The sequence below is a fragment of the Myotis brandtii genome, unplaced genomic scaffold (genome assembly GCF_000412655.1).
Source record: "Myotis brandtii unplaced genomic scaffold, ASM41265v1 scaffold2803, whole genome shotgun sequence".
Taxonomy (NCBI): domain Eukaryota; kingdom Metazoa; phylum Chordata; class Mammalia; order Chiroptera; family Vespertilionidae; genus Myotis; species Myotis brandtii.
The window spans coordinates 67,918-87,200 of record NW_005360693.1 but is presented as its reverse complement, the minus strand read 5'-3'; the positions used below and the strand labels follow the sequence as shown (position 1 = coordinate 87,200).

Below are 19,283 nucleotides of genomic sequence, written 5' to 3'. Positions count from 1 at the left end.
ACTGACCACCAGGGGGCAGACACTAAACACAGGAGCTGCCTCCAGCCCACAGGCCCCAGGCCAGCCAAGGCAGGTGCCAGCGGGGGCCCCCAGATCGCCCAGCTGGTCGCCCCACAGATTGGCCCTGATTGTTGGCCCAGCCTAGGGACCCTACCCATGCATGAATTTTATGCACCTGGCCTCTAGTATATTAATAAAAAAGAAATATGCCTTCCATCTGGGTCCGCCATTAGCTCTAATTTTCATTGTGTGTCTGATTCACAGGCAGGAGGCAGCCAATCAATGATTCTCTCTCATCATTGATGTTTCTATCTCTCTTTCCCTCTCCCTTCCTCTCTGAAATCAATAAAAATCCTACATAATAAAAGGCTAATATGCAAATAGACCAAACCGCGGAACAACCGAACAACTGAACAACCAGTCACTATGACGTGCGCTGACCACCAGGGGGCATGCACAGAACATGGCAGGTGTTGGCCACAGCAGGATGGTGGAGCAGGTGAGTGGAGGCACCAGCCCAGATTGCTCAGTGCCATCAGCGGGTGCAAGTGGCGGCTGCTGGCCTCAATTGCCCCTGAGGGCTTCTCCACCTCCCCCTGTTCCTGAGAGCCAATTGGGGCAACCGCTACTTGCACCCACTGACTGAGCCAGCCCCGGTCACACCCGCTGCTGGCACCAGCCCCAATCACTTCATGTCTTCAGCAGGTGCGAGCAGGACCGGCGATGTCAGTGCATGGGAGTGGCAGCAGCAGGGGCAGGACTGCCGGCAGACAGGGGACCAGGGATTGCGGAGGGAGGGGCCGGGTAGGGGCGCAAAAGATGGGCTGAGACCTGCCCCTGTGCCTACTGCAGCCTCACGGCCCACAGTTCCTTTTAAGGTGCATGAATTCGTGCACTGGGCCTCTAGTCCTATATAATAAAAGCCTAACATGCAAATTGGCCAAACGGTGAAATGACCAGTGAAACGACCAGTCACTATGATGCACACTTACCACCAGGAGGCAGACACTCAATGCAGGAGCTGCCCCCAGCCTGCAGGCCCCAGGCCAGCCAAGGCAGGTGCCAGCAGGGGCCCCCAGATCGCCCCGCCAGTCGCCCCACAGATTGGCCCTGATTGTCGGCCTAGCCTAGGGACCCTACATATGCACGAATTTTATGCACCTGGCCTCTAGTATATTAATAAAAAAGAAATATGCCTTCCATCTGAGTCTGCCATTAGCTCTAATTTTCATTGTGTGGCTGATTCACAGAATATGTAAATCCATGTTTCTAATCCATGGCACATATGGAAATATATCCTCAACAGCCTCCTTTTCTTCACCTGCAATGCCTGCTGGGTCCACAAGTGCTCTGGTGTCTCCGACATCCAGCCTTCCCTCTGTTCTCAATAAGTCAGTGTCCTCCCAGCACTCACTGATTCCTCAACACAAATGAAACCCTAGAACTCCCCACTTAACACTTCCTGGTGCTTCCCCTGCCCTCTGAGAACAATTCAAATTCCTAGTGTGACTACAGTACCCTCTACTGAAGCACATACAACACCCTACACATTCAGGCTTTATATTTGATGATTTGGACATAAATGGAGCTTCACTTACTGTACTTCACCCACTATAGTCCTCAAACGAGGACTCCTGCCCTGCACCTTTGTCCTGGTCATTTTTCCTGTCTGTGTTCTCATGGCTAAACTCTCCATGCCATTGAGTTTTCATGGAAGTGTTCTCACAGAGGCACTGATAGTCTGGCAGCCCCACAATTTGATCATCTACCCCATTGTCTTGTTTTAGTGTCCTCATCACACTTGTCACTCCCCAGTATTACCATACTCTCCGCTGCTGTCTCGCACCACTGCTTCCATTGGCTGTCCGAGCTCCAAGAGAAAAGCCTTGTCTGCCTAGACCATGGCTCTGGACCTGGACTGGGCCTGGAAAAAGCAGCGCAAAGATCCTCCATCAAATTTCTTGAATGCTCCATATGACAGTCCCAGACTCCTCCCTTCTGGACCATCTCCCCTCCAGATGAAATTTGCTCAGTGCCAGTCTGTCAGTAGTACTTGACACTGGCCACAACACTGTTCTAGACTCCTGCCACTCTGCCCTAAGTCTCCCCATCACCACAGAGCCCAGCTCTGAGCACAGAGTGATACTTGACAGTAAAGAATGGTATGACTCCAGGGAGAACCTTAGACACATGAAAAGGGCCCGAGGTCAGCAAAAGTAGGCTATTCCAGCAGAAGGCCTCAGTGTGCTCCACACAGGCAGCTACAGTCTCTGCCTTTGCCTCTTGCCCTTCACTCTGGGGCATCACCAGAAGGAGGCAGGTGGGGGCTTCTGGTTGGTACGAGCACTGTGTGCAGCTCCAGGCAGATCCTCCACTTCTAGGCCCTTCCAACACTGGCCTGGGCCTCCATGCACGGCCTTATTGTAGAGGATAAGACGCTCCTGAGAGTCGGGCACTAGCAGCTTATCTCTAGGAATGTGCTCTTCAGAGGGAAGGCCTGAGTGAAGCAAAGAGCACTGAGCTTACTCTTAGCAGAAGCCACCAGCTCTTCCAACAGTTTCTGTAAGCCTCTCGCAGGCATCCACCACCCATGTTTGTCTTTCAAATCAGGAGATGAGCTAACTTCATAGCAGAGGCTATGCAATAGCAACTTAAGATGGTTTGGTATCCATCTGATTCAAATTAATGTAAATTTCAATCCAGAATATTCGATTTGAAATAGGATTGATGGGCTTGACTTTATTGTCTCAACAACCAGGTGTTATGCAAGCCCTCATAACTTTGAATTCTCCTATCAAGGAATTGGAAAGACCCAGAAGGTCTCAGAATCCAAGTTTTATAGGGGAACTCATCAGTGAGTTCCAATGGGAAAGTCAGGACCGCACTTGGATCCCAGAGCTCAGAGTCCCGGCCATCCTCTGCCGCTAACCCCCGTGTGATTCTGCATCTGTGATCATGCTCATTCTCACTACATTATTCTCACGGTCAGTTTTAGCTCTGGGATTTCACAATCAGGATTTATAGTAACAATCAGTACCATTTCTACCTCCTCAATGAAGTGGTCTTTGACAACCTCATCTAAATGTTCCCATCTTGTCCTCTGACACTGCCTCTATTTGTTTCCATTGGGCACTCTTCCCACACTGACACATTAGCTTCATGTTTACATCCTCGCTCCACATCACACTCAGCTCCAAGATGAGAGGGATCCCATGTTCTCCATCACTGTCACCTCCCCAGGGCCCAGCACAGTGCGTTGGCACAAAGTAGATACTCAATATTTGAAGGACTATTTAATGATGGTACCTACCTCTGATCAAAGTACTTGCGGCCTAGGGCAGTGCATTCCTCACACGGCTAAGTGTACTGTGTGAGCCCCACAATCATTAAAACTTCCAGATTGATTCCAAATCTACTTCACAATCACTTCTAGCTCTTGGCCCCAGTCCTAACCTTTAGCTTTTCTATTCTTATTAGTTGTTGTTCAAATAGGAGCAGCATAAAGTTTCTTTGGAATCCTGTTTTGGTCCCCTTCCCACTGGTGGCCTGGAAAATGAGGGAAGTGGGAACACACAGCACTAGTTGTCTGAACCACAGCACTCTCCAGGGAGGGGGCAGAATGGGGCTGGAGATAGAGCTCTCTCTGCAGAAGCTCTGAATGTAGACACCACAGGGCAAAGAGGGAAGAAGGCTGCCTTTGTCACTCCTGGTCTCCAGCCACTGTCCTGGGAAAATAAACTGTAATATCAGGCTCCAGGGGAAGCTGGCATTGCTTGGTTTCCCAATGCTTCCCTGGCCACTGCCTCATATGCCACTGGGCAGCCTGAATGGTCCAAGAACATCTCAGAAAGAAGAACTGCCCTGGAAAAGTGCATGTTTTTGTGTATTGTGTGTTTTGGCTGTTCATCTAAGATAAGTTAAAGGCACGTTCCCTTCTCCTGTCCTCTTGACTGGTCATCTATGGGAACCACAATGTCCCCATAGGACCTATGTGTGAAGAGATTGGGCCACTTAAGCCGGATGTTACCTGTGAGCAAACCCCTGCCATCTTGGAGAACACGGGACCCAGTGTCCACATTGCCCTGTGGTACAACCCTCCATGGCACTGAGTAACCATGTGGTGTTCTCATCCTGCTAATGGGTCAGCCTTGAACCTCTCTGAACTCTGAGGCCGGTAAAGGAAGGGAGTCCACTTCATTGAAAATGCTGTGGGTGTGGCCCTTGGGGAAGTCAGGGGAGGTCACCCAAGTACACTGAGCAACACGTCTCTGGTGGGGCCGTCAGGCAGTTGGCAGGCTCCAGGCTGCACTGGCCAAGCCCGTATCCTTTGTGATCACGAAGCACGGTCCGCCTCACGTGGCAAGCACCGCTTCCTCTGTTCTCTCAGCTCTCCAAGGAGCTTAGCCTCTGGGAACGAAAACACACAATAATAGGTTGCAAGTCCTAAAGATTGTTTTTGTCAACAGCAGTTCTCTGTGTGAGCTGTGTCCCCAGTGGCATCTGCACAAGGTCTAGACACACAGATCAATAGTCACCCTCCAGTAAAAGGGCCATGCAGACAAAATGAGTCAGCTAAACTGTCATCACCACCCACTACCCTCTCTGTGACAATTTTTTATGTGTTCAGTCCTTTGACAAGTCTCTTTGGAAGTTTGTCCATTTGCAAAATTCACCCTCTTCCTATCATGTATTAGGTGGTGGGGAGGCACAAGGGACACTATGTGGAAAGCAAAATCCAACTTTTAACAAATACCTCATTTCTATCATAATGGAATCATCCTCAGAATGCCTATGGTTAGATCATGGTTACAGCTCCCAATATCTAGTTCTCACTCTACATATGTAAGGTTGTAATCTATGGAGTAGCTTTCCCAAGCCGTACCTGTAAACAAAGCAAAGATGGAAAGGGCAGCAGCCACATGGGTTAGGCTCTCTCCAGCCACGATTGCACATTGGAGACCTGAGAGGTTCCGCATATCGCCCCGCCAGTCGCCCCACAGATTGGCCCTGATTGTCGGCCTAGCCTAGGGACCCTACATATGCACGAATTTTATGCACCTGGCCTCTAGTATATTAATAAAAAAGAAATATGCCTTCCATCTGAGTCTGCCATTAGCTCTAATTTTCATTGTGTGGCTGATTCACAGAATATGTAAATCCATGTTTCTAATCCATGGCACATATGGAAATATATCCTCAACAGCCTCCTTTTCACCACCCATGTTTGTCTTTCAAATCAGGAGATGAGCTAACTTCACAGCAGAGGCTATGCAATAGCAACTTAAGATGGTTTGGTATCCATCTGATTCAAATTAATGTAAATTTCAATCCAGAATATTCAATTTGAAATAGGATTGATGGGCTTGACTTTATTGTCTCAACAACCAGGTGTTATGCAAGCCCTCATAACTTTGAATTCTCCTATCAAGGAATTGGAAAGACCCAGAAGGTCTCAGAATCCAAGTTTTATAGGGGAACTCATCAGTGAGTTCCAATGGGAAAGTCAGGACCGCACTTGGATCCCAGAGCTCAGAGTCCCGGCCATCCTCTGCCGCTAACCCCCGTGTGATTCTGCATCTGTGATCATGCTCATTCTCACTACATTATTCTCACGGTCAGTTTTAGCTCTGGGATTTCACAATCAGGATTTATAGTAACAATCAGTACCATTTCTACCTCCTCAATGAAGTGGTCTTTGACAACCTCATCTAAATGTTCCCATCTCGTCCTCTGACACTGCCTCTATTTGTTTCCATTGGGCACTCTTCCCACACTGACACATTAGCTTCATGTTTACATCCTCGCTCCACATCACACTCAGCTCCAAGATGAGAGGGATCCCATGTTCTCCATCACTGTCACCTCCCCAGGGCCCAGCACAGTGCGTTGGCACAAAGTAGATACTCAATATTTGAAGGACTATTTAATGATGGTACCTACCTCTGATCAAAGTACTTGCGGCCTAGGGCAGTGCATTCCTCACACGGCTAAGTGTACTGTGTGAGCCCCACAATCATTAAAACTTCCAGATTGATTCCAAATCTACTTCACAATCACTTCTAGCTCTTGGCCCCAGTCCTAACCTTTAGCTTTTCTATTCTTATTAGTTGTTGTTCAAATAGGAGCAGCATAAAGTTTCTTTGGAATCCTGTTTTGGTCCCCTTCCCACTGGTGGCCTGGAAAATGAGGGAAGTGGGAACACATAGCACTAGTTGTCTGAACCACAGCACTCTCCAGGGAGGGGCCAGAATGGGGCTGGAGATAGAGCTCTCTCTGCAAAGGTTCTGAATGTAGACACCACAGGGCAAAGAGGGAAGAAGGCTGCCTTTGTCACTCCTGGTCTCCAGCCACTGTCCTGGGAAAATAAACTGTAATATCAGGCTCCAGGGGAAGCTGGCATTGCTTGGTTTCCCAACGCTTCCCTGGCCACTGCCTCATATGCCACTGGGCAGCCTGAATGGTCCAAGAACATCTCAGAAAGAAGAACTGCCCTGGAAAAGTGCACGTTTTTGTGTATTGTGTGTTTTGGCTGTTCATCTAAGATAAGTTAAAGGCACGTTCCCTTCTCCTGTCCTCTTGACTGGTCATCTATGGGAACCACAATGTCCCCATAGGACCTATGTGTGAAGAGATTGGGCCACTTAAGCCGGATGTTACCTGTGAGCAAACCCCTGCCATCTTGGAGAACACGGGACCCAGTGTCCACATTGCCCTGTGGTACAACCCTCCATGGCACTGAGTAACCATGTGGTGTTCTCATCCTGCTAATGGGTCAGCCTTGAACCTCTCTGAACTCTGAGGCCGGTAAAGGAAGGGAGTCCACTTCATTGAAAATGTTGTGGGTGTGGCCCTTGGGGAAGTCAGGGGAGGTCACCCAAGTACACTGAGCAACACGTCTCTGGTGGGGCTGTCAGGCAGTTGGCAGGCTCCAGGCTGCACTGGCCAAGCCCGTATCCTTTGTGATCACGAAGCACGGTCCGCCTCACGTGGCAAGCACCGCTTCCTCTGTTCTCTCAGCTCTCCAAGGAGCTTAGCCTCTGGGAACGAAAACACACAATAATAGGTTGCAAGTCCTAAAGATTGTTTTTGTCAACAGCAGTTCTCTGTGTGAGCTGTGTCCCCAGTGGCATCTGCACAAGGTCTAGACACACAGATCAATAGTCACCCTCCAGTAAAAGGGCCATGCAGACAAAATGAGTCAGCTAAACTGTCATCACCACCCACTACCCTCTCTGTGACAATTTTTTATGTGTTCAGTCCTTTGACAAGTCTCTTTGGAAGTTTGTCCATTTGCAAAATTCACCCTCTTCCTATCATGTATTAGGTGGTGGGGAGGCACAAGGGACACTATGTGGAAAGCAAAATCCAACTTTTAACAAATACCTCATTTCTATCATAATGGAATCATCCTCAGAATGCCTATGGTTAGATCATGGTTACAGCTCCCAATATCTAGTTCTCACTCTACATATGTAAGGTTGTAATCTATGGAGTAGCTTTCCCAAGCCTTACCTGTAAACAAAGCAAAGATGGAAAGGGCAGCAGCCACATGGGTTAGGCTCTCTCCAGCCATGATTGCACATTGGAGACCTGAGAGGTTCCGCATACAGCAGCCTGGGCCCCGCCCAGACCAAGGAAAGTGGTCTCCAGGGGAGGAGTCAGACACTTTATTTGTTTAACTCCCCAGCTGATTTTCCTAGACAGCCATGGTTGAAAACTCTGGATCAGGCCTCAAGAGACACTTCAGCTGCAGTCTGTTGCTCTTCCCACTAGCTGGGTGCAATTCTATCCACACAGGTGTTTTTCTGTCCTACAGACATGTCACAGGTCAGTGATTCTCAGACTTGAACATGTGTCTGAATTACACAGATGATCATAGAACCACAGAGCCCAGGCCCCATGGAAAAGACCAGGATGTGGGCATTGGGGTTTCACAAAGCTCCCAGTTATTCTGATGCCCACCAGACTTCCACATGCACTGATAGTCTTTCCTAAGCATAGGACAGGGCTCGTGGGCAAACACAACTTCTCATCCACCTCACCGGTTGTGGGGACACCCCTTGTTGAATGTGTAATAGCAGTGTTAGCTATAAGTCAGTTGTCCCTCCTGTGGATCTTAGCTGAGTTGAAGCTCCATCCTTGGTCTCCCCCTCCCTGACACTCCAGAATCCATTCTGGAGAAGTATTCCTGAGCAGAAAGCAGTGCCCTTAATCACTGTGGACCTGGGACAGTCTTCTATCCTCTCTCCCTACCAACTCGGGGACACTGCCTATTTCACAGCTGAAGGAAGGCCTGTGCCCCAAATGCTCATGGAATGCTGGGTCTCCAGCCCCTCTGCACGTGAAACAAACAACATAGGGTGAATCTATGTGATAAAACAAGGTCCCCAACAAGAACCACTTGTGTTGGCACTTCCCCACCAGGGCCACCACCCCATCTCTGTCACTATGAGGAGAGGGGCTCACCAATGGAGCTGCCGCCCAGAAAACCAAGCTTCTGTCCAAAGCCTGCCTAGGGCTCTGAGGCTAGCAAAGGCCAAGGAGAGAACGGGAATGGCTGGTTAGCTGGAGAAAGGAAGGAGACTGGAGTCTTGGGCCGGCCTGCGTGAAGGCATCTTTCTCAGCAGCAGTTCCCCTGGCTGAATGAGCCAAGGACAGGAAGGTTATGCTGTGGAACCATGGCCACCTAGCCTATCTCAAATGTAGCAGGCAGTCCTTTCCAGCACCTCATATAGTCATTCCTCATTCCAGCCTGAGTTCCAGGATAGAGGCCATGGGAAGGGACAGGTGTGCACGGGCCCACTGAGGAGCCAGCCTTGCCCAGATGCCAACCCAGACCCTCATCAGGGGCCACTCTTTCCTTGGACGTCACTTGCTCCATTGCACCATCCATTCCACACTACTGCCCTTGGCCTACCTCTCCTTCCCTCTGCTGGACTCCTGTCTCTGCCCCTTTCCCTGCAGCTTCACTTTGCTTAGATGCAATCCCATCTTTTATCTTCAAGACTTGAGCTGCCCTTGCAAACAGTATCTAGTTCTCTGTTTGTCAGCACATGTTATGAACTAGAACTTCCACTCAGCCAGCCTTCCTGTGGTTCTGGATGATGTCCGTTCCGTCTTTTAGTTGTATTTTTGAAGTGGTTGTTCGAGGCAGCAAACTCCGGTGTTAACCTATGCCGCCATCTTGGTTTCTCTCTATCTTCAAGACTTGAGCTGCCCTTGCAAACAGTATCTAGTTCTCTGTTTGTCAGCACATGTTTATGAACTGTCTTAGAACATTTCTCCCTGGCAACACAAAGCCTCCTAGGGACTGTTGCAGGGCCATCCCCCCACCCCCTCAGGCTCCTTGGATCCAGGAGCCCAGCTCTCTGGGGGGAGTTTCCAGGATGAAGAGGGATGGAGGGCTTCTCTCTGGCTGCTTTGAAAACTGTTTTCTAGAGTGGTCCTGGGTCAACACCTACAGGCCTAGAGTTTGAAATAAGAAGCAAGCGCAGGCCTGGTTTGGGGAAATGGAGCCTGGATCCCAAAAGCTTAACATGTAGAAGAGAAATGAACGTATAGATTTCAGGGTCCCTGCTGCACAGACTGCCTCAGCATAGAGAAGCTACATCTCATAGAGCCCTGCTGGCCATGGACACATGTTCTGAGGAAAGGTCTGAGACGTGATTACCAAGAACAGAACCCAGAGATGGCCTGAGGCCAGGTGACCAAAGCCAGAGAGCAGTGTAGAATCTGAGAGACGGGAGGTCCCAGCTGGCAGGGAGGGAGGAAGAAGCAAGAAGTGTGTGGACTCAGCTCCTGGAGCTCAAGTTCCTTTCCTTCTGGAAGACATTGGTTTCTTAGTCCAACTCTGGGCTGTAGGGAGTCTCGTGGACGATGACATCTTCCTTCTTGGAAACAGACTCATAATTTGTGGAGTTGAGAGTCCACTCAAGAGCACAGGGCTGGATTTATTGCTGGCAAAATATGAAGGATGTAACATGATAGCTCTTCAAGTCTCCGTAGATATGTTCCTGGACCAGGCAATAATTGCCTTCAGAGGGGAGGCCCGAAGGGTCAGGGGAGGAACTCCCCGTGGGGGAGGAGGGCAGGCGCATGCACAGGAGGGCCACAGAGCAGGGCAGAAGGGACCACTGGGAAGAAGACAGGTGTGGGTGGGTCTACTCAAGGCTGAGGGATCAGAAAATTAAGAGGCCGCAGGGACAGACAGAAAGCGGCAGACAGAGCCGGAAGGAGCCAGGGACTCGCTGACTACAAATGCAGGAGCTCTGCTTCCATTCCTGACGGAGCTCACATCCAGAGGATGACCCTGTTCAGCAGGGCTTCACCCAGATGAAATGGGCACAAAGGAGCAAGAGAATGAGTCACCCTCACCCTGGCCTGGCCTTTTCTTCCGGTGGACTTTGCTCAGATTAAAATGTTGCCAAATTAGAACACTGCAATGACCTAAAGGCATGACCCTGCTGGCTTGGGACCCAAAGTCCCCAGATTTCCTACCCTAAGATGATTCTTAAATCATCAAGCCTCATCTTCCTCATGTGAAGGGTGCTTGCCAAAGCCACAGTGGCTTGTGCACAGGACCACTGAATGGTGACACCAAAGCTGTGCTGAGAAAAGAATATTTGATACTCACACTAGTGGTTTAGGAGAACGAGGCATGATTCTTAAAGCACTGGAAAGACCTCCATTCATCCAGTCATCACACAAATAGGTGTTCTATCAGCAGCGGTGGGAGGTGGGGAAGACGCATCTGGGTGGGTGAGGCTACAGGCCCTGCCCCTTCAGGCACCACACGGTCTGGGATCAGGAGGGCAAGTGTGCATGAAGGGGCCACTGAGGGGGCTGAAGCTCAGGGAGGAAGCAGAGTAACATCCAGAAGCCCCAGGGCAGAGTGGCTGGGCTGGAGCACAGGTTGTCATGTGCGAGCAGCCTCCAGAGAGAGGCAGCGAAGTCCAGGTGAGTGTTCCGCTCTTTGTTCTGAATAAAAGAAAAGAAAAAGAATGTGGCGCCACTGAAGAACTTAGGCAGGGATGTGGCATAATGAAGCTTTGAACGAGACCACGCTGGCCAGATGCGTGAAGGGAAAGGATTGCTAGTACAGGGAGGAGATAAGGTCTGGGCCCTGGCGCTGGTGCAGGAGAGAGGCTGCAGGTCGGACTGAGGACAGCTAGCAATTCTGTGCTCAACACTGTCGTCGGCTGCTGTCGTTTTAGTCCCAAAATGTCACATGGAGATGTTTGCCAGGCATTGTGACTTGCAGAACTGGCACGCAGGAGGGTCAGGGCAAGTAGATGTGAAGTTGCCAGTAGGAACTAAAGAAGACAGAACGTTGGAGGAGAGGAAGATGAGGGGAGTTGAGAGGGACAGATGAGGTTCGCGAGTGTCCTGCAGAGAAGGGTGGCCAGCCTCACTGAGACTGAGGGAGGTGGGGAATGCAAGTGTCAGGGTGCAGAGTTCTCTGGGTGGTAGGGCACATGGGTAAGAGTAGAAGCCAGATGGGAAGGGCTGGAGACAGAAGAGGAAAGTCAGAGGAGAAGTAGCTGGTACATAACCCAGACTGACCGCCTGAAGGCAATGGAGCTGAAAGGCTGTGGGAAGGTATGTAGCTTGACAGCTCAGAGTAGTCCAGGGAGGAAATTTTGCAGTTGTCTTGTTTTGTCCTGTAGTATGTTTTTAAAAAGAAGACTTGGGTGTGCCCTGGGACTCAGTGGTTAGAACATCGGCCTGAGCACTGAAGGGTTGCAGGTTAAATTCCAGGTTAAGGGCATGTACCTAGGTTGCAGATTCAATCTCTGCCCCAGTCAAGGTACACATGGGAGGCAACCAATCAATGTGTCTCACTCACATCAATGTTTCTCTCTCTCTCTTTCCCCCCCTTGCTTCCACTCTCTCTAAAAATCAATGAAAAAAATATATATACTCAGGTGAAGATTAACAAAACAAAACAAAAAATCTTTAAAAGACTTGGGTGTAAAGAAATAGAAATATCTGCCCTGGCCAGTGTGGTTCAGTTGGCTGGAGGATCATCTTGTGCACCAAAAGGTGGCAGGTTCAATTCCCTGTCAGGGCACATACCCAGGTTGCAGGTTCAATCCCCGGTCGGGTGCATATGAGAGGCAATTGGTCAATGTTTCTCTCTCACATCGATGCTTCTTCCTCTCTCTCTTCCTCTCATTCTCAAATCAATGAAAATAAAAGCATGTCCTCGGATAAGGAATACATATATAAATAGCTAATAAATATATGGGGAGAAAATCATCACAGTAGTAAGCCAACATGCTAATTAAACAATAAAAAATTTCCTTCTCTTAAAGTAAGGAATAAGACCTGTTTCCCCAGACATACTATTTGGGATTAAAAACAGGGTCAAATGTCACAGAACAGTTGTTTTTCTTTGCTCCATCACCATTGTGGCATGAGAGCTCCTAGCCCTCATCTCAGAACACCTGGATGAGTCCTCTGGGCCCCGGGGACTTCCCGGTCTTCTGGCTCCCCCCGCAGAGGGTGTTCCCTCCACCTTGGCTGCAGTTGTGTTTGCACAGCAGGCTGCTGCACAGACCTCTGAAGGGCCCCCAGGGCTCCAAGAAGCTATATCAGGACCTGCTTTCTACACTGGGCAGAGGACAAGTTCAGTGGCCACACCGTGATGCATTGAAGATGGTCTCAAATGTCACAAAGGGAAAGAGGCCAAGGGGACCATAATCAAGGTGCAGAATCAAAGCAAAGCAAGCACAGGAAGTTAGCACCTAATGCACAACTGGCAAGTGGCAAAATCAGGAGTTGACCCAGGTCATCAGAACCCAAACCCGGGCCCATTCACCACTCTCCTTCTTCCCTGAGTTTGTCAGCACCCCTTCCCATCCCAAAGCCTGGAGGTGGTGGGAAGAAGTCAGTTGAGCGAGGAAGGGGTGCCCATCTGGCACAGTTGTGACACAAGTTGTCCCCTTGTTCAATCAGGCATAACACACACTGGGCATTGCCTCGTGTGTCAGTAATGGACTCTGTCCTTGGGTGGCCAGAGTACGCCATGGGCATACAGTCGTCAGAGCAAGCGTGGGTGGGCAAGACAGACACGGTTGAGAGCCTGTCTGGGTGGAAGGCCTGCCACCAGCCAGGCTTTTCAGGGGAGCTTCCTCAAACTCCCTGGCCTCACTCTCCTTCTTCATACACTGGGGCAGGCAAGGGTGATAGGAATGAGCTTTTTAGCCCTCTCTGGCTCTACAGGCCCTGAATTCATGTTGTCAGGGGAAAGTAAGTTCTAGGTGGCATCATTTATGCGACTAATACAAGTGTCCTTTGACTCTCGGTTGCTCAAGAGTAAAATGTTAAAGTAAGTACTTCCCCATTAGTAAGTGACAGCAGTGCCAGCCAGGCAGTGGCTAGGAGTGATTAGGATGTCCCAGACAAGCAGGTGAAGGAGAAGAAGCTGTCACTGCTTCTGCTAGCAGGCCTCACCTGTGCTAAAGGCAGGTCACTACAGTGGCCCCGAAGTTGTTCTGCATGACACAGAATAAAATAGACTGGCAGATAAGAACTCTTTTCTACTAAAGATTGGCTTATTTCCAGGCCTCCAGGTTTTTTTAAGCAAAAACAATGACAATTTTCTGTCTCTGTCATTTCCTAAGAACTCCTAGGAGAAAAGTCTGTGCTGCAGTAAACAGCCTGGGAAGCCAACTGTCTCTGGCTCCAGTGAGTGAGTTAGGCATGATTCATCCAGTGAAACATCTACTTCTAAAGAGGGAAAAGTTGTCTTCCTATGACAAACAAAAGGTTTGGCTGGCTCAACCCGTCAGGCCAGGCTCAAAAGAGCTCATTCACCAAGCCCACGTGTGGCTGACATGTGACTGTCCCTGATCAGACTTTTGAGGAAGGTAAGATGATGGTGATGGTGATGGTGATGGTGATGGTGATGGTGATGGTGGTAGTGATGATGACATACTGTTCTTTCAAAAATGTGCAAATCCTACCAGTGCAGAGTCTTCTTGTGGTGATGGTGATGGTGATGGTGATGATGGTAGTGATGATGACATAGTGTTCTTTCAAAAATGGGCAAATCCTACCAGTGCAGAGTCTTCTTAGGAAGCAATATTGTCCTGGCAAAGTGGGGGTCAGGAGGCTTCCTAGGTCTCTCTTGGGCTGGGGAGTAGGGAAGGCACCTTTAAGGGGATGAATGGATGGAACCGTGATTCGGGCATGCAGGGCAGCAATGTAGGGTGCAGTGGATCTTTTGAGCATGGCAATTTCACTCGGGGCCAAGATCAGTGCTGAGCAAATAGGTTACTGATTGTGTGGGGTCCGGAGAAGCCATCATTACCCTTCTTGTTCTTGAGAGCCAGGCCTACCTGCCCTGACTATCCCACCTCAACTATAACCCACACCATTCCCAGGTCACTCTAAGCCCCCTTAGTCCACTCTACTTTCTTTGCCATGGTTTGTATCACTTTCTGATTTGCTCTATTATTGTGGGGTTGCATCAGTATTTTGTTGGCTGCCCCCCCCCGCCACACACACACACACACACACACACACACACACACACACAATTACAATATGCATCAGCCACAGGAGGACAGGGAACTTATCGTGCTCACTGAACTACCCCAGAACCTAAAACAGTACCTGCCACACAAAAGTGTTCACAGTATTTATGAATGAGTAGCAGCTATAGTGTTTCCCACCTTGCTGACCTGTCCCTGCTGGTGGTGCACACCATGCACACCATTATCTGTTGGGTAATTGCTTAGGAGAAGCTCTCCATGCAGCTTTTCCTGCATAGACACAGACTCAGCCCTCCTGGACAGACACGGTGCTCCCTCTGCCATTGATTAGAACCAGTTGGAGTCTTTTTTTTAAATTTCATGGCCCTCACCCCCCTGTTGTCTGTGTCCATTGGTTAGGCTTATATGCATGCATACAAGTCCTTTGGTTGATCTCTCCCCTTACCCCAACCCTCCCCTACCTTCCCTATGAGATTTGACAGTCTGATCGATGCTTCTCTGTCTCTGAATCTGTTTTTGTTCATCAGTTTATGTTGTTCATTATATTCCATAAATGAGTGAGATCATGTGATATTTATCTTGCCTGTAACAGGATTGAGCACTGATTTCAGGAAAGTAAGAAAATTACCAAAATGTAGTCATCAATCTATCTTCACCTTGGTGGCACATTGACAAGCATTATAAACCAGGACTTGCAAAGTAAATGCAAATTTATAGACCTCTCATCTCTGTCCACAGGACCCAAATCTGGCAGAATTGGTATCACCATTGAGCTATTACAACTGGACGATGAACTCTTCTGTCCACAGATTTCCTCTGAATCCACAGGTAACCCAGCTATTGGAGCTGCCTGGCAATTCATCCTGGGCCTCAGCTTCAGAAAGGCCATCTAAACAAATTCCATCTGCTTAAACCAGTGGCAGCAATTACAGCTACTACTCCTCTGCACCACGCCACGGCCCTGCCAAAAAACTCACCCCATTCCAGCAACAGTCACACGCAGTATTGCTCCTCAAAGCTGAGCAAGCCTTAGAGAATCTGAGAGACTGAGAAATAGCCAAAGTAGTATATGTGGCTGACAGAACCTACACTTGACCCTACACCCCCTAAGTGTCTCTGACTTCAACCTATTGCTCCCAACCATTCCACTCGCCACCAGCTCTGACTTCTGGAGCAAATTATCGATAGAAATGTAGACAACTGGTGATTCCTAGATCCACAGCACCTGAATTCACCAATCAGTCTTAATACCATCAAAAGTGACATGGAAAGACATTATTGCTTCCCACTATTAGGCAATAGGAAGTACATAGCATTCTCATAAAATGTTCTTGCCAAAAAACTTTTAAAAAAACCTGAGTTTAATTGAACCTTAGACATAAACACCAGTTTACAGGAAACATGGAAGATAAAAGACTTGTTCATTGAGAGGGCAGTCAGCTAAATCCAAACAGAACTCACTCTGTAGGACAATGCCTCCGTGGCTTCAACAAATAAATTCACAAAAACGCGAAGAACTACTACAGATTAAAAGAGACCTAAGAGACACATCACCCAAGTGCAATGTGAAACCTTATCTGGATCCTGAATCCAGAAAAATACCTGTAAAAAAATAGTTTTGATATAAATTTTTATGTAAATACCTATTAAACTATTAATTGGTATTGTATTGAGTGTGAAAAAAACAGAATGATGGTGTTATTTCAAAAACATTTCCTGTTAGAGCTAGATACTGAAGTATTTATGCGTCAAATGGTATGGTATCTAGAATTTGCTTCAAAGCAAACAAAAGAGTAAGAGGTAGATGAAATAAGAATGACTGAGTGTTGATAATTATTGCAGCTAGGAGATGAATAAATGAGGTTCAGTACACAGTTTGTTCTATTTCTCTATATGTTTCATATTTTCATAATAAAGTTAAACCTGAAAAGAAGTGATGATGTTGGGGTATAGAATTTTTAATCCCAAAGCAGTATCATGCTCAATGTGGAAATAGTCGAGATTTTTCTTTAAAAAGCCTTCCTATTACAGGAGATAAAGTTACCAACTTAGAAAAGCCCCGTGGTTATTAACACAGTGAGGTGCTCCCCAGGAATATACCACAGAAGCCAAACGGGAAATGATTAAAAGATAAAACCATGCACATTTAAGAAATAATATATATTTTTAAGTTATTAGAAAAACATTTAAAAGCATGTGATGAAATGGGAAAATTTTTGCAAAGTACATGTCATAAAAAGCTTAGCCTTATCATTAAATTTAAAATTTCTTGTAAATCTATAAGAAAAAATAATACTCTGCCCAAATGAGCAAAAGATATGAGCAGAAAGTTTGAGGGAAAAGGGGAAAAGGTGTCCAGATGGTCAATCTGGATAAGGGGAAACAAGAGCCAGGCTCACTGGTAAGAAAATCAGTGAATGTTTAAAAAGCACAGCAAAGTCTACACATCATTGATGAAAACAGCATATTGAACAACATCTGATAGTCCCTGTGTAGACAATAGCTCATCGAGACTGTCTTCGCCTTCACCGCCAGCAGGGCCAGAAATGGGTTCCCACTTCCTATTTACATGAAGGGAAAGCTGCATGAATGACCGTCCCTGCAATTCCTCCTGAAGGTAGGTATTCAGGTGCGGCAACTGTGAAAACAGTACGGAGTTTCCTCAAAACTTTAAAAATGGACCTGCCCTATGACTCAGTGATCCCACTTCTGGGAATGTATCCTAAGAACCCCACACCACCAATCAGGAAAAAAATATATGCACCCCTATGTTCATAACAGCATTATTTACAATAGCTAAGATTTGGAAACAGCCCAAGTGCCCATCAGTAGATAAGTGGATAAAAAAACTGTGGTGGTGAGTCCTCCAGCTGTGCAGTCAGTGCCGTGGTTCTCCACCAGGTCTGAGATCTAAGCCCCAGCCAACCCAGTCACAGCAGAGATCTAAGGAGCCATGATTGCTCCCTGGCTTCAACGAGCCTCTGGTCCAGCAGACAACAGGCTGTCAGACAAACACAGAACAGAGTGATATTGGGGGACAGGCTTACTGAAGAGGGGACCTGAGGGCCGATGATCATAAGGGAGATCACTGGGAGTGTGGTGAAGTGAAGGGGTGCCGTGAGGGCAGAAAAGGGGCCATGGAGACACTATGTAGTGAGGGAAGGCACTTGCTACCTGGGAAGGGTTCTCTGTGGAAGAACCCCGACCCGCAGATAAACATCACGGGTGCCATGAGGGCAGAAATGGGGCCATGGAGACACGCTGTAGTGAGGGAAGGCACTTGCTACCTGGGAAGGGTTCTCCGTGGAAGAACCCCGACCCGCAGATAAACGTCACCTCGTGGCAGCTGCCATGATGTGACAGGGTTACCTGTGGTTGGCCCATGTTTATTTCTCTCCCGGGCTCCAAGATCCCAAAAGAGCCCATGCATCTGCCTTCAGTGCCTCTCGGGCTTGAGAATGTCTAACTCCCAGGCCTGGCCTCTTTCCCTCTAATCACATTCTTAGATTTAATCTTCTCCACCCAGTTGCTGAGCTAATCTCATCTTGCCCAGAGGAGACCCACCCTTTTCCTCCTGGGAGGGACAGAAGATGGAATCTCTCCCTTTGCCCTCTAGGATGGCACTGTCTGCCCTCCAGCTTGTCTCCTTTTAAATCCTAAATTCACCCAGAGAAGAGTCTTTCCATCTCTCTTCTCTCCAAGGAAAAACACCCATCTGTTACATGGCCCTTGGTCATTCACAGGGTTCCATTAGGATGGCTCAGCCCCACCCTGCCCAGCCCTGACCCCTGCTTCTCATGGTGATTCTGTCCTGACCTCCCTCAGAGAAGCCTTATGGTGTGAAGGGCCCCCCACATCCTCAAATGACCACCGCTTGCTCCCTGATCATGAGCTCCATGATCTGCTGTGTCACCTGACATAAAACCTAAGTGACAACTACATGCATGGACACATTTGTTTTTTTCTTGGGAATGCCACCATTGTCTTCTCGCCTGTTTTAACTGTGGATAATTTGGATTACTCTGATGTGGCCAAAGATCCCAGCAAACATGCTCTCAGGTTGTGTTTTTTTCCTTTCTTACATCAGGAACCCATTACACCCTTCACTCTCTCACACCAAGTAGGATAACTATGGGCCATCCGTCCACCTCAGTCAGTGCCTTTGGAAGGAATCAATGAGCCATTCTTCAACCTTGCCCCTCCCTAACTTTCTCTCTCCTAAACGGATATCTGGGTCAATCAATTAATAGGGAGAAACGCATAAATCCCATTAGGATTATGGGGTTTAGACCAGGGGTTCTGATTGGATGTTAGCATTTGAGAAGGTGTATAAAAACCTCAGGCACCAGAGGAGAGATTCAGAGTCCTCCAGCTCTGCAGTCAGTGCGTGGTTCTCCACCAGGTCTGAGATCTGAGCCCCAGCTAACCGGGTCACAGCAGACGTTTCTGCAGGATTCCTTTCTGAGCACCTTGAAGATGAGCATCCGCACGCCACCCACACTCCTGAAGCTGGCAGCAAAGCGCCTGCTGAGTGGCCAGGCCTCGGCCATTGCAGCTCTGGAGTACCTGCCCGCTGAGCTCTTCCCATACCTGTTCGTAATGGCCTACCGTGGTGGACGCCGCCCCCAGCTACTGAAGGCGTTGGCTCAAGCCTGGCCCTTCACTGTCCTCCCTCTAGGGGTCCTGATGCAGCGTCCCCCTGATCATGCCCCAACCAGGGCTGCCGGCTTAAAAGCCGTGTTTGATGCGCTTGACGTTCTGCTTGCCCAGGAGGTTCGGCCCAGG

The 19,283-nt window shown here is 48.5% G+C and overlaps 1 protein-coding gene across 1 annotated transcript in view; it reads left to right on the top strand.

The window, feature by feature from the left end:
• The first annotated feature begins 18,974 nt into the window (after positions 1–18,974).
• LOC106726554 (melanoma antigen preferentially expressed in tumors-like) overlaps positions 18,975–19,283 on the top strand; it is a 1,680-nt gene continuing 1,371 nt past the window's right edge. The window contains exon 1 of the mRNA XM_014541868.1: positions 18,975–19,271. Coding sequence (XP_014397354.1) covers positions 18,975–19,271 — 297 coding nt within the window. The remainder of the gene's footprint in view (positions 19,272–19,283) is intronic.